General features: G+C 29.6%; 1 protein-coding gene across 1 annotated transcript; it reads left to right on the forward strand.

Moving 5' to 3' along the window:
* The first annotated feature begins 2,836 nt into the window (after positions 1-2,836).
* On the forward strand, positions 2,837-4,794 carry LOC11420534 (transcription factor bHLH18). Its single transcript, XM_003611451.4, has 5 exons — positions 2,837-2,856; positions 2,943-3,046; positions 3,146-3,631; positions 3,719-4,126; positions 4,626-4,794. The coding sequence occupies exons 2-5, from the start codon at positions 3,002-3,004 to the stop codon at positions 4,689-4,691; spliced, it is 1,005 nt and encodes a 334-aa protein (XP_003611499.1). The 5' UTR covers positions 2,837-2,856; positions 2,943-3,001; the 3' UTR covers positions 4,692-4,794.
* The last annotated feature ends 8,628 nt before the right edge of the window (positions 4,795-13,422 follow it).

Genomic DNA, 13,422 nt, shown 5'->3' on the forward strand with positions numbered 1-13,422 from the left:
GTGGAAAAGGATTAACCTTTCCCATGTGAAATGCCACCAGCTCAGAAACATCCCTTGCAGAAGAATTGAAATGATCAACTAATAGCTTCAAATTTTATTCAAAATCCACATTATCCAATTTGAGCTCTTGAATTCACTCAATAGGTGACATAAGATCGCAAACTTCTCCTAGATCCCATTGTGCAAATTGGTGAGAACTAGCAAAGAAAAAAGCTCATGTAACAACAACTAAATGCATATAAATTTTGTCCAATTAATCTAACACTTGATATTTTTATACGGTGTTTGTATAAGATGTCAATTTTCTTTGTCTAAATATCTTATATTAAAAATATTCTTTCCAAAATAAAAAATGCCTGCTTGTACCTTAAGATCCGAGCCATGGATATTATAGTAGTAAAGCATCTAATGATCTCTTTCCAAGGAGTTATACACAGGAAAAGGTTCTCTCCCTTTGTGCCACTAGGTGAGTTAAGTACTAGATTATGTTAAATTTGATGATCGTACACTCTGGATTAGATAGTGTTTGGGATTTTGATGCATTAATTAATTGTTGACAACCCATAAACATGTTTATAATCCTCTTTTTATATACATAAAAAGTTCAGCTCCTTTTTTAAACTGTTTTTAAAGATCTCGTTCCACTTAAAAGTTTTACCAAGTTAACAAATAGTTTAAGTTATTTAAACCATTTCATTGATCCAATCCTTAGAGCCCAAGTGGCTATAATTCAACTGGTATTCTTCTATAATCATAAAATCAGATGAATAATATTCGGACAAACATATACGTTAAGAGACTTATCCTTAAAATATTAAATCGTTTTTTTACTAATTTCTTTTTTATGAATAGAAAAAGTTTATCTATATGTGATGTGTGTTCAATCACCGTTCATTTGACCGTGTGACCATGAAAGAATACTTTATAATCAAATGAACATATATACCGTAGCCATTATTGGAGTACATTTGTTAAAGAAAAATGACATTTTGTCGGTGACAAATTCAGAATTTTCTAATAGTGGAGGAATCATATATAAAAATTTGTAGCATTAATTGTCCTCTGCAATTTTCCATATTATAGAAACTTTGAATGTTTTTTTTTTTTTTCAATATCAATAAAAATATATTTCTTTATATAAATAACTAAATAATCATTTAACTGATCATCTTCCATTCGACTTCACATCCGATTCTTGATAATATTCATATTATCAAAAAAGAATTTGAGATACATGTGATATGTGTGGACCAAGAAAGAAATGATTTGTGAGAAGTGTAGGTCATGTGGTCAAAATCTCAACTATTGAAACATTATGATAAGTTTCTAAAATTTTTGTGGAGGCACATGCCCACACATCCAACAACATACATTCGTCCCTGACTTTTTGACAGCATAATTGATAGCATTCTTTTTTAATAATTTTTTGAATACTTTTGACCCTGGCTTAAGTTATGGAATCTAAAAAGTAATAGAAAAATAGAGATAAACACATAAAAAATAGAGATGAACACAATTATGTTTTTCACCATTAGATCAACAAGGATCATACTTCATCTGATCCAACAATGTGATTTATTGATCCCAGGACCGTCCCTAGGTAATTGGATGCTCGACTCTCATATAAAAAAAGGCCCTTAACAAAATAAAAAAGATAATTTTTTAAAAGGGAAATTATCTATTTAAATTAAAAATAAAATCCGTAAAGATTAAAAAAAAAAGTGTTTATTGTAATTAACACATAAAAGATCAATATTCTAATCAATAAAATAAAAATACAATTTAAGTGAATATCTTTATCAATCTTCTAGGTTATATTTTTTCTTACTTTGTACAAAGCAAAAAATAAAAGGTTTATAATGTTTTGAGAATAATTATAATGTTTGTTCTTTCACATAAAAAAATATAATATTTGTTGTTAGAGTTTAACTATCTTATACAATAAGTATGAGCCAAAAATTACAAGTGTTCTAACAAAATAAGAAGAAAAAAATTTATATTATGTTTTCATTTGTAAATATATAATCCAATATGTTAAGGAGAATTTGGCTAAATTGAAGAGAGGATAGATGAACCTCAAATCTATAAAAAAAAAATATTTAAATCAAAGCCCTCTCATACTAAAAATATTAATTAAAGAAGCAAAAAGGAAAAGAAAATAAGAGAAAAGGAAAAGTAAATAAGAAAACACGGAACCTAGGTGTCGGGAGACCTAGGTAATACCCACTTGCAACTATACCACTGGGCCACTTCCACAAATATGATATTTAACACTCGATCTATATAATTAATATTGTTAGCTGGACTATAATTTTTTTTATGAGGCGCATACCTTGGGGAGGTCCAGCTCCATTGAGCTATTTGCACCCCCTAAAGGTCGGGCCATTTAATCCAATACTAAAATCTAATATGAATGATGCAAGACATGTTTCAAAATGATCTTTTATTTTATAAAAGTTATACTAAAGTGATTCTCGCCATACATACATACATACATAACCATATTCTTATAAAGAATAATGTTGAGACATTTTTTCAAAAAAAAAGTTATACATTTGTCAACACATATACTTTGATTGATTACAAATTACATAGATCCCATTAAATTTATGAGATCCGCATGAATTAGTAGTATTCATATGAATTTTAACTAATCAAATAAATTGTATCGAAGAGATATAAGAAAAATGTAAAATATATAATATAAAATATAAAATAAAGATAAGAAAGAATAATATGCAACTTTTTGTAGTAAGTCTAATTTATCCTTGAACGCTATTATTGTGGAGGTACTTGATACTCTTTATAAAGGATAATCAAGGCAACTTCGTTCACTCACTCTATTGGGACACAAAGGTATGGATGTCATTTTCACTTCAGATTATGATTGATTGCATATGTGGTGATTTCAACTAAATTCCAGATTTTACTATCTTTTTCAGGGTCATTGGTCCATAGCTGTCTTGCAATTTAACTCTAGTTAGAAATTTCAGCTAGCAAAATGACATCAAATCATGAGTCATGGACAAGTTGGTTGTGTGATTTGGTAAATAAAATTATGATTTTACTCAACCACACAATTTTGTTTGCACTTTTTTTTGGATCTTTTCATTAATTTTACATAAACTCTTGTGACTTTCCACAGGAACCAGAAGATTACAATATCATCAATGAGATTAACATAGCCACTTTGCCACAAGAGAATAACAACTTGCAACAATCTTTTTCTGGTGGTAGCCATTGCTCTCACACAACCTCAAACACTATGAGCAATTCTTCAGGAGATGTTAACAAGACTAACCCTTCAAACATAGGGTACCCTTCCTTACCAAAAAAGGATTCTTCCCATTCTTACATTCTTTGTTTTGGAAATGAGAATCCAGAATCAATGTTGAACATTGGTTCAACTTTAAAACCAAAAGGCAAGGTTTCTAATCATGGGAAATCTTTAGCCTCAAAAGGGTCCTTAGAAAACCAAAAAAAGGGACCAAAACGCAATATTCAAGAGAGCAAGAAGACTGATTCAGCTGCTAGAAATGCTCAAGATCACATAATTGCTGAGAGGAAGAGAAGAGAAAAAATTAGTCAAAAGTTTATAGCTCTTTCAGCACTCCTTCCAGACTTGAAAAAGGTATAGTTTATATATACTCAATATTATTAATTTTATTGTTGATTTGTTAAACAAATTAATGGTTACTCATTAATCATTTGGATGTAGATGGATAAGGCTTCTGTATTAGGGGATGCTATAAACCATGTGAAACAGCTTCAAGAAAAAGTGAAGCTATTGGAAGAAAAGAACCAAAAGAATAACGTAGAATCTGTGTCTATGGTATATGTTGAGAAGACAAAGTCATATTCTTCAGATGAAGATGTTTCAGAAACCTCATCAAATTCTGGCTATGGTAATTGTTGTCACACTCACACCTCAAAACCAAGTAGGTCACTGCCTGAAGTTGAGGCAAGAGTGTCAGAGAAAAACGTGCTGATTCGTGTCCATTGTGAGAAACATAAGGGTGCATTGATGAACATAATCCAAGAGATAGAGAATCTTCATCTATCAGTCACTAGTAGTAGTGCATTGCTATTTGGAACCACAAAACTTGACATAACCATCATAGCTGAGGTATGATATTTTCTGTTTTAAAATAAGTGTCATTTTTTAACAATTATGACAATTGATACATAGTATGGACAACTGTTTTTCTTGATCTCTCTAATTTTTATTTATCTTTTACAACTTGCAGATATTTTGAAAATATGCACAATTTAAATGACATTGCATTTGCCTTCAAATTTTGATGTGCTAAAATCATGTTTTTTTTTTTTTTTTTTTTACATAAGTAGCTTAATTAAGGTGATTGAATTGAATCCACTATATTGACGAGCTTATTAAAAAATAAGGGAAATGTTAAATAGTGCCTCTGGAACACTAGTTAAGATATCCTTTGATATTTCAGCAAAATACCACTTAACTGAGAAACTAAGCATGCATTAAATTTAAAACAATATATTACTATAAATGTCATAAACTAATTCAATAAACTAGCAAAAACAGATAGATTGACTTGTTCATTTTATTTGCTGCATTTACTTACTTTGTCTATCTTCCGGTACAAATGCAGATGGATGAGAAGTTCAGCCTAAGCGTGCAGGAGCTAGCTAGAAAACTTCGGGTTGTACTTTTGTAATACCTAAGTGATTGAGGTTACATGATTGATAAACTTCATCAAATAACAAATTATTTGAAAGAATCCAATTTTAATTTCAAAGTGCAACAATTTTTTGTCAAAATATATTTTACTTTAAAGCTAAACTTTATATTACTAAGATCCACTTCCGTTAGAAACTGAACTGTTTAACATAAAAAAAAAGCTTAGTACTTAGCAATAATACATTATTTAAATGTGTGTCTTCTTTCTTTTCATCAGTACGCCTCGTGATGAAGTATTAAAAAGAAATTGTGGTGAGATGGATGGATATAGTTTAGTTGATCCACACGAATTAAAAGAGCTTAGATCCTTCATCGTAATGTGAGATTTGACTGAATAACAAAATGGGATACCCTTGGAAATCAAGACACGTTTTTGCATATCTAAGGGAGGATAATGAGGATATACTATAGTCGGTATAAAATAATTCACGCTAATGAGTAGTTTAATTGAAAACGTCAATTTTTTTTTATTTTTAAATATCAATATTGTTAAGTTAGACGTCTTTATCTAGATTCAAACTCAACCTTACAATTGTATGTCTAACTGAAAATTATGCTAATAAAGAGATTTAGTTATTTGATAGTATTGATAAGCATAGATTTAACAAACATAGACATGTCATGTTTTGTTTTATTTATAAATAATAAGACGATGTCCAATGGTGGGAACTTAGCTACACATATAAACTTTGGTATCTAGTATGTATCTTTATTGGAGAGAAAATTTGGCAGTGCTTGTGTACTAGGAGAGCTTCGCTAAGCACCCTCTGACCTCACAAATGTCACAATTATTTTATATTAAAATATTAAAATGTAAAAATATAAAGTTATTGATATATTATATAGATATTGATGAGACAAATTTAATAATCTTTTTGAGGTGGAAGATTGGAGGGTTGAAACTTGAGTACCTATTAAGTACCACTGTTAAAAAGTTATAAATAAGTGATGTGTACACGTGAAATTCGTTTAAGTATCCAAAAGAGGATATCTCCATTGTAGATGCTCTAAGTTACACATAACTTTTGTAACACAAACCAATCAAATATAAATCTACTATCGTTATAATTTAACTTTGATCATTAGATTGAGAGTTTGACTTTGTTGAAACAAAACAGAAGTATGAGGTCTATAGGATGTAACTTTTATGGTGACACTTAGGAGACTTCGAGGAGCGTTAGTGTTTAATGGTCGAAAGCGTAATATTTGTAACGTTTCAATGACATTGACCTTTGTTTGGGTCGTTGTTTGTGTTAGCCGTTATCAGTTTAGTTTGTTCAAGAAGCTTTGAGCCTTAATTGGATTATGTGCACCGGGTTAGGTTTACAATGGATTGAAAACAACTCTTTTCACTTTCATTTTTACTCTTCAGACACCGTGAAAATACTAAAATACCTTCAGCGGAAGTTAACTACCGCTCGCTCCACAACATTATTTGTCGAGCGGCAGTTAATTGTTGATGCATATTTTGGTATTTTTGCGGTGTGGGAACAAAAATGAAAACAAGAGTAATCTCTTGATGGATTAGACTTAGGCCTTCAGTCGCAAGCTTTTATCTATACTTTATATTTCCATTGCTTACCAACTCACCCCACTTATTGCTATTTGTAGTAGTTAAGAAACTTAATGAAGAAACATAGCCCTTCCTCAATGAAATCAATTGAAGAAAAACTTATTGTTCATATGTATTAGTCGATCACTTTAGGTCTAATTATTTCTCCTCTCTACTATTTCATTTTATAAACTATTTATTTTACTATTATGAACTTTTTTAATTGAACTATTATATTATTTATAAATTAGTATTATTTACCACTTTATATTACTATTATACACCATCTAAAAAAACTATTATACTATTTTGTTTATTATTTTTTAAAAAAAGAAAAAGAAAAAAAGAGGTGCATTTGCTGCGTTTTTAAAACGTTTCTAAAAACTAGCGCTTCGTAGTTGTGTGTGTGATTTGGGGCAGCCAAGACTTGCTGCAAACGTTTGCGAGGGAATTTTTGGTCCTTACTTCGGTTAACTACAACTCATTTCTTTGATATCTCAGATTGGTTGATGGACAACATTTTAGACAATGGTTTACGTGATGAATTAGTGTGCTGTGATTTATTTTGTAGCCTTAGATAGTATTTGGAAGAGGAGTAATGAGTTACCAAAGATGAATTAGTGTGGTGTGATTTATGAGCTTTTGAAAGAATGGTGAATGATTTTTAGTTGAAAATATACAAGTGATAAAAATGCCTTGTAATCATTGGAGTTCATGACTATGATGAACATTTTCACGTCATATTCCTTTCTAATGCTTTGGTAATTCATTGCCTAAGGATGAGATAATCTCTATAGTATCTTTTATTTTATTTTAAGTAATAAAAGAAGTGTTTTACCAACATAGCTCCTTTTTCTCATGGTTTTTATGCTGGTTCGGTTCATTAAACCTGATTATCTATTTCTCCCAAAGATTTATAGGCTATTCTCATGCTTCAAAACTTCTATATGGCCTTGTATTTCTAGCAATCTCTTTGTCTTTCAACAAAGTGATTTCATAATATTTTTCCTTTAAATACACCAAGGCTAGATTAGGCTTTTAAATTCCAGAAAAGAAATGGATTATGAAATGTTTCTCATATGACTAATTTCATCATCGTAAGACAATTAGGGGATTACTCACTCATCATAAGGATGAGTTTCCTAATAAAATAAAGGTTTAATTACAGTTTTGGCCCCCTAAAAAATAACTACTTTTGAGCCCTCTATGTTTACCCTCTTTTACAGTTTTGGCCCTCAGACCAATTTTGAACGTCTAAAATTCGAACTTCGACCGCTACATAAATTATACAATATATCCTTAAAAACTTGGTTAAATTCATTGGACTAAATCATTACTTTCTTTTACTAAAAAAAAAAAAGAAGAAGAAAACAAGGCTCCGGTAAGGAGTAATTATTTGGGTGTATTCTCAGTTCTCACAACAAGGAAATGTCTTCTTTTTTGTTTTTTTGACAAAGGAAATATCTTCATTTAACTCTCTAATATATATTTTTCCATCAATTTAATTTTTTTTTCTTCCTTTTAAGAAAAGATATTTGATATTGAGTTAAAAACTGAGTATAATACCGACTAATCGAGATCAATTCCACCGTTTATTGATGGGGGACATTTAAATTTAAAGCCAAAGAAAAACAGTCCCCTCCAATAAGTTACTAGGTCATTTTCGAGTCACTAGAGTGTACTTATCAAACAAAGAGAAACATATACGGATAATCCAAAATACTTCCAACAAATTATAATCAATCCACAAGCACTTATTATAAGTATGTACGATCCATCTCGTTTCCAAATATTATTATTCGTGGGGATTTTTCTTCTCTATAAGAATAACCTTATAATATAGTAGTATATAGTCTAAATATTCCTATGCATTTTACCTGATGACTAAATAATTTTGTGAGATCTGGGAAGAATCTTGAGGAACATATATAAAGTATTTTTCAAATAACAAGTGTTTCATTATATCTTGTTGAAATGTTAAATTGCAGTCCTAGTTGCATTTGTGCGTGTTCATAACCTCCTCTTTCTTAATATTTTGTAATTGAAACAAGATCCGATAAAGATTGGACGTTAAATACAAACAAAATATGAATTTTTCTTTGCTCAAACGTTTGGATGACAAAAGAAAACCTCTCCCAACAAAAACTCAATAATTCTCTAAAACCTAATGTTGCCATTGTTTTTTTATGTCAAAATAATCATGCCACTCTGTGAAAACAGATCGGCGGAAGCAATAGTGTTAACTAAACTAATGTCATTTATTTTTAAAAATAGTGTGTTTGTTTGGTAGGAAATAGACGAGTAAAAAGACATCTTATTATAAGACCATCTACGATGGTTAAAATCATTCAACAATATTCAACACTCATTTTTTCAATTCTCAATACTCAACATCATTTTCTCTCTCTTAATTCAACACTAATTCAACTTTTACCCTCTCCAATGATTTTTTCATTCAACACTCTACCCCACCCTTTTATTTCTTAATCTTATTTAATTTTATATTTTTGTTTTTATAATTACATAAAATTACAATTATCGATTATAATTAAATTAAAATAAAAAAAAAAACACTTAACATTAAGACTAAAACTTCAAAAGAAAAAAGCTAATAATAAGATTAAGAGAGTGAAAAACTTGGTTTTTTTTCTGTGTCCAAATCAAATGATCCAAGTCTTTATTTATAGAGAAAAAAAATCATGAATTTTGGTAAAAAATAATAATCATTTGCAATGAATAATTGAGTTCAAATTATTAAGATGATAAAAATTTAAGCAGCCAATCGAAACGCGCCACGTGTCACTAATTTAATCCATTTATCTTTCTCTCTCCGCGAAAGCCTGCTCCCACGCGCCCGGTCGACGCGTGCATGCCACACTCCATGGTTGGTCCAATACAAGCGTGCCACATGGCCTCTTCGGTCAAAATTTCAACATGTTTAACCCTTTCATCACCTCTTTCCTCTTCTCTCATTTTCAATACCCCACTACAATGGTTTCAATATGTTCAAAATGACATTCAATAGGCCATTGTAAATGGTCGTTGAACGGAACCTCGGTCTTTTAACTTATTAACCATTAGTAGGGTTCTTTCTACCCCTATATTTTCGAGAATAATATGCATAGCATGATATGATATGTATTACCCTCCTCGACGACTCCATCCATTTGTTGGACATCTTGTGACCCATTCATTCATTGTTCAAACCATGGAGCACTCAATTCGTCGAATTCCACTTTCAACCCAACCATATATTCAGAGTCCATGTCTTCTTCTTCTCTGTATCCAAATCCATCACCTTCAGAATCAATAATATCTAAGGAAAGAGTTAACGTCATTACCACTTACATCACTCCCCTCCTCTCCCCAAAAAGGCATGTCCGCAACCGCAAGCCAAGCAACTGTAACACGCACATCTCATCATACAAGGAAGTTAAAGCCTTATTTTTGTGGTGGTCAGCAATGTCCCACTAAGTACTTGTTTTTCATTCAGGTTTTAGATTATCAATCACATAAACAAAGCAACCCTGTATGTGAACGAAATTCAAAATTTCCACATGGGTTTGTGATTAGGAACAAAAGAAATTAAGTAAGAAACAATTATCTTTTTAAATTCATTGAATAATTATATATATCATGTCTAATATTCTAGAACAAATACATCGATTATTCAATGAATCTAGACAGTCAATTGTTTCTTGTAAACATGACCAGAGAAAGTACAAGAGAAACATGCTAGTATAAATTTGACAACCAAAAAGAAATAAACTTCTAAAATCAATCTACTAAAGCTAGCAATGTTACTTTACATGAATCTTTGTACGCTTTTGGGTTGTGACATTCGACTTATCACATGTGAATTTAATTATAAATAAAGGCTTTTTAATCCAAAACATACAAATACTTATATATTTTAATTACTTATTAAGACTTATGTCAAGAGTTAAAACATCAAAAGATAAAAATAAAAAATAAAAAATAAAAACTAAGGGAGTACCATCTAATCACAATGCCCTTTTCTTTTGGAACAAAGTTGGAAGATAACATATTTGTTGAAACTTCAGAGTCAAACATATTTAGCCTTTAATGTGTGTTTCTCTCCCCCTCTCTATATATTAAATGCAAATATTATTTCATTTTTTATATATAAAAGCATCAGTTATTACAAGTATTGTTAATATAATAACATGTCCAAAAAAAAAATTACTACTATCTTTCAAAAAAACAAAAAACCGAAAGTACTACTAAGATCGTACTAAAGATAATACTAGTAGGTCCTTTCAAAAAAATAAAAAATAAAAATACTAGTAGGTATCGATTATCTAAGCAGAATGTCATGCTGTCGTCATTTGAATTTTTTTTGAAACGAATTAGAGGATTGTTTTAGATTAAAAAGAAGGAAAATGTTAAGAAATCAAATATAGTAAAATTTTCTTAAAAGATATGTAATCAAACTTTTAAAAGTATAAAAAAAATTCATTTTAATGCAAAATTTTATTAATTTTTTTCTTAATTAGTGTCTCGGAACACTAGTTAGCATGATAAAAAAATTATTATCCAAACCACAATGTATTTTTAGTTTTGTTCAAGTATTTTAGTGACTAAAAATTCATTTTTTTTTAGAGTTAATAAGTGAGGTTCTGGGATTCGAACATAACTTCAACTTCTGCATATATAATAGAACAACTTTACTCTTTACCAATTCAGTTAAATTCAAGGTAACTAAACCACATTGTATTTTTATTCTTATGTTGAGAGGACTATGTGGTTTTTATTAATGTATTTCATTTTAACTTCTTTATAAAAAAACGCTAGATTAACTCTTTGTATTAGCCGAACTCTTATCTCTACTTATTTAGTTTTTTCCTATATTTTTTTTATTATAACTATTAAAACTTTTGGTAAAAAAAAAGTTAAATAAGTTTTTGGTTCCTATAAATAAACCAACCTTTCGTTTTACCTTTTCTAAAAAAATCTTCAACTTTTGGTCCCTCAAAAGTTTTTCATGATCACTTTTGGTTCCTATTTTTAAATCAACTCAAGTGTAGCCTTCATATTTTAGAATAATTTTTTTTAAAAATGTTTAGAATATTATAAGAAAAAATTATATTTTTTTAAACGTAAGATGAATTACATATGAATTTTTATGTTTTTGTAGCTTAAAAATTTATATTATAATTTATGTTTTGTTAAAAAAACTCTGATTTTTTTTAGAGAGACCGAAAGCGATGATAGAGACCAAAACACAAATAACATGGTGATGATAGAAAACTTTTGAAAACTAAAAGTCGAAGAAAAAGTTTAAATGGTCTGGTTTTTATTTTGAATAAAGTTTAAAAGGTCTAGTTGATATGTTTATAAGGATCAATAACATATTTTAAAATAAAACTTTTTCATTTTTTTGTATGATAATTGTTGTGTAAAACACTTTTTCATTTTTTTTTGAATCAGCAAATTTTATTAAAAATCAGGAACCCTATTCAAGACGAACAGGGACCGACGAAACAGAGAATACAAAAGAATGCGCCGTATATAGACGGAACACCTGAAAAATAAACACCATAAAAAATCCTACACACAAAACACCTAATCAAACCCTACCTGACACACCCACCAAAATAAACCCCATCACGAAACCACACGGAAGAAACAAAGTCCATAACCATCCAATTCCAACGCCACTTTTTCATTTTTTAACTATAATAATATTTTTCATTAAAAAAAAAAAACTATATTAATATTTTAACTTAAGATATTTAATATCTTAGTTGTTTTCCAAAATTAAATTTTAACGCGCAATGCTAAAACATGTGTTATACTGTTACATGCACTAACTTTCCTGAAAGTATGGGTAAACCCTTAGGGACATGATTAAGTTTTTGTGATGAACTGCTGGTTAATTAACAATAGAATATGCATTTGTGGTTCGTCAATAGGCTTACGCGATCCTGCAAATCATCTTTGAAAGTGATATATCTATCCTTTAAAATATATAAAACAACTAAAATAAGTTACACTGATTGGTTATTTTTTTTTCTTCTTTTTTTCAAAGATAGTGGTTAGAAATTCACCTTAAATAGCACAGTGATTATAAACTCATCCCTTAAAGTTGGATCCGTGGGATGTCGGAGTTTAAACCTCAATCTCAGCATATCACATTAATTTATTGTCTCTACCGATTGATATAAATTCACATAAATTTATGTTTGTTTGAGTTATTCTTCATAAACTTGTCTTTAACAATATAGTTTTGATCCCATAAAAAAAATTTTGATTTATATTTATGTTTGAGTACAATATGAATATTGAAATAGAAATTTACATAAATCCATAACAACATCGGTATTATTAAACTGAAATAGACGGAATATCTTAAAATAAATATTTTATAATAAAACAAAGTAAAATAAAATCAAAGTATGTATAAGCCCTATAAGGTACTAATGTTGAAAGACTTTCGAAGCTTCTTAAAGACGATGACTTAATCATAAATATTGTTGTTTAATATTGTTGATAAGAGCATCTACAGTGGACACCCTCAATCTTGAGGTCTTAAATGAGTCTCACATTGACACGTCATTTTTATATAATTTTTTAATGATAGTATCTAACAGATACTCAACCACACCAATAGAGACCCTTTAACAAAAGGTCTAAATGGAATCCACCAATAACTCTTTATCATTTACATTTCAACATAAGTAACTAAATAATGATTATTTTATTAAAAAGTTGTGTGGGGTCCACTTAAGAATGAGGGTCTTAAGTGAGACTCTGGGTATTAAAAGACTCCAAATATTTTTCCTATAATCGGGGTACCTAATAGGTATCAAATTTTAAATGGTTAAGACCTCACCATTGTGAATGGTTTAATATGTTAAAAAAATAATTGAACTAAACTGTTGACAGAGAAGGCAGGGTTAAAATAGCAAGTGGGACAAGATTTGCATGTATTCCAATTTGTTGGGAGAGAGAAATAGCCAAATAACGAAGTTCTGTGAATTTTATATACTTTCTGCAGTGGCACAACGTACGCCATCTACAACTTCAATTTTCTTCGTGTGACGGATCACAACTTCTGCTTGTTTCGCATTTTATACTCATTATATAGTATTATATTAAAGGTTAAATTACATTAGGGATCTTTAAGTTTGAG

Source organism: Medicago truncatula, chromosome 5 (assembly GCF_003473485.1).
Source record: "Medicago truncatula cultivar Jemalong A17 chromosome 5, MtrunA17r5.0-ANR, whole genome shotgun sequence".
Taxonomy (NCBI): domain Eukaryota; kingdom Viridiplantae; phylum Streptophyta; class Magnoliopsida; order Fabales; family Fabaceae; genus Medicago; species Medicago truncatula.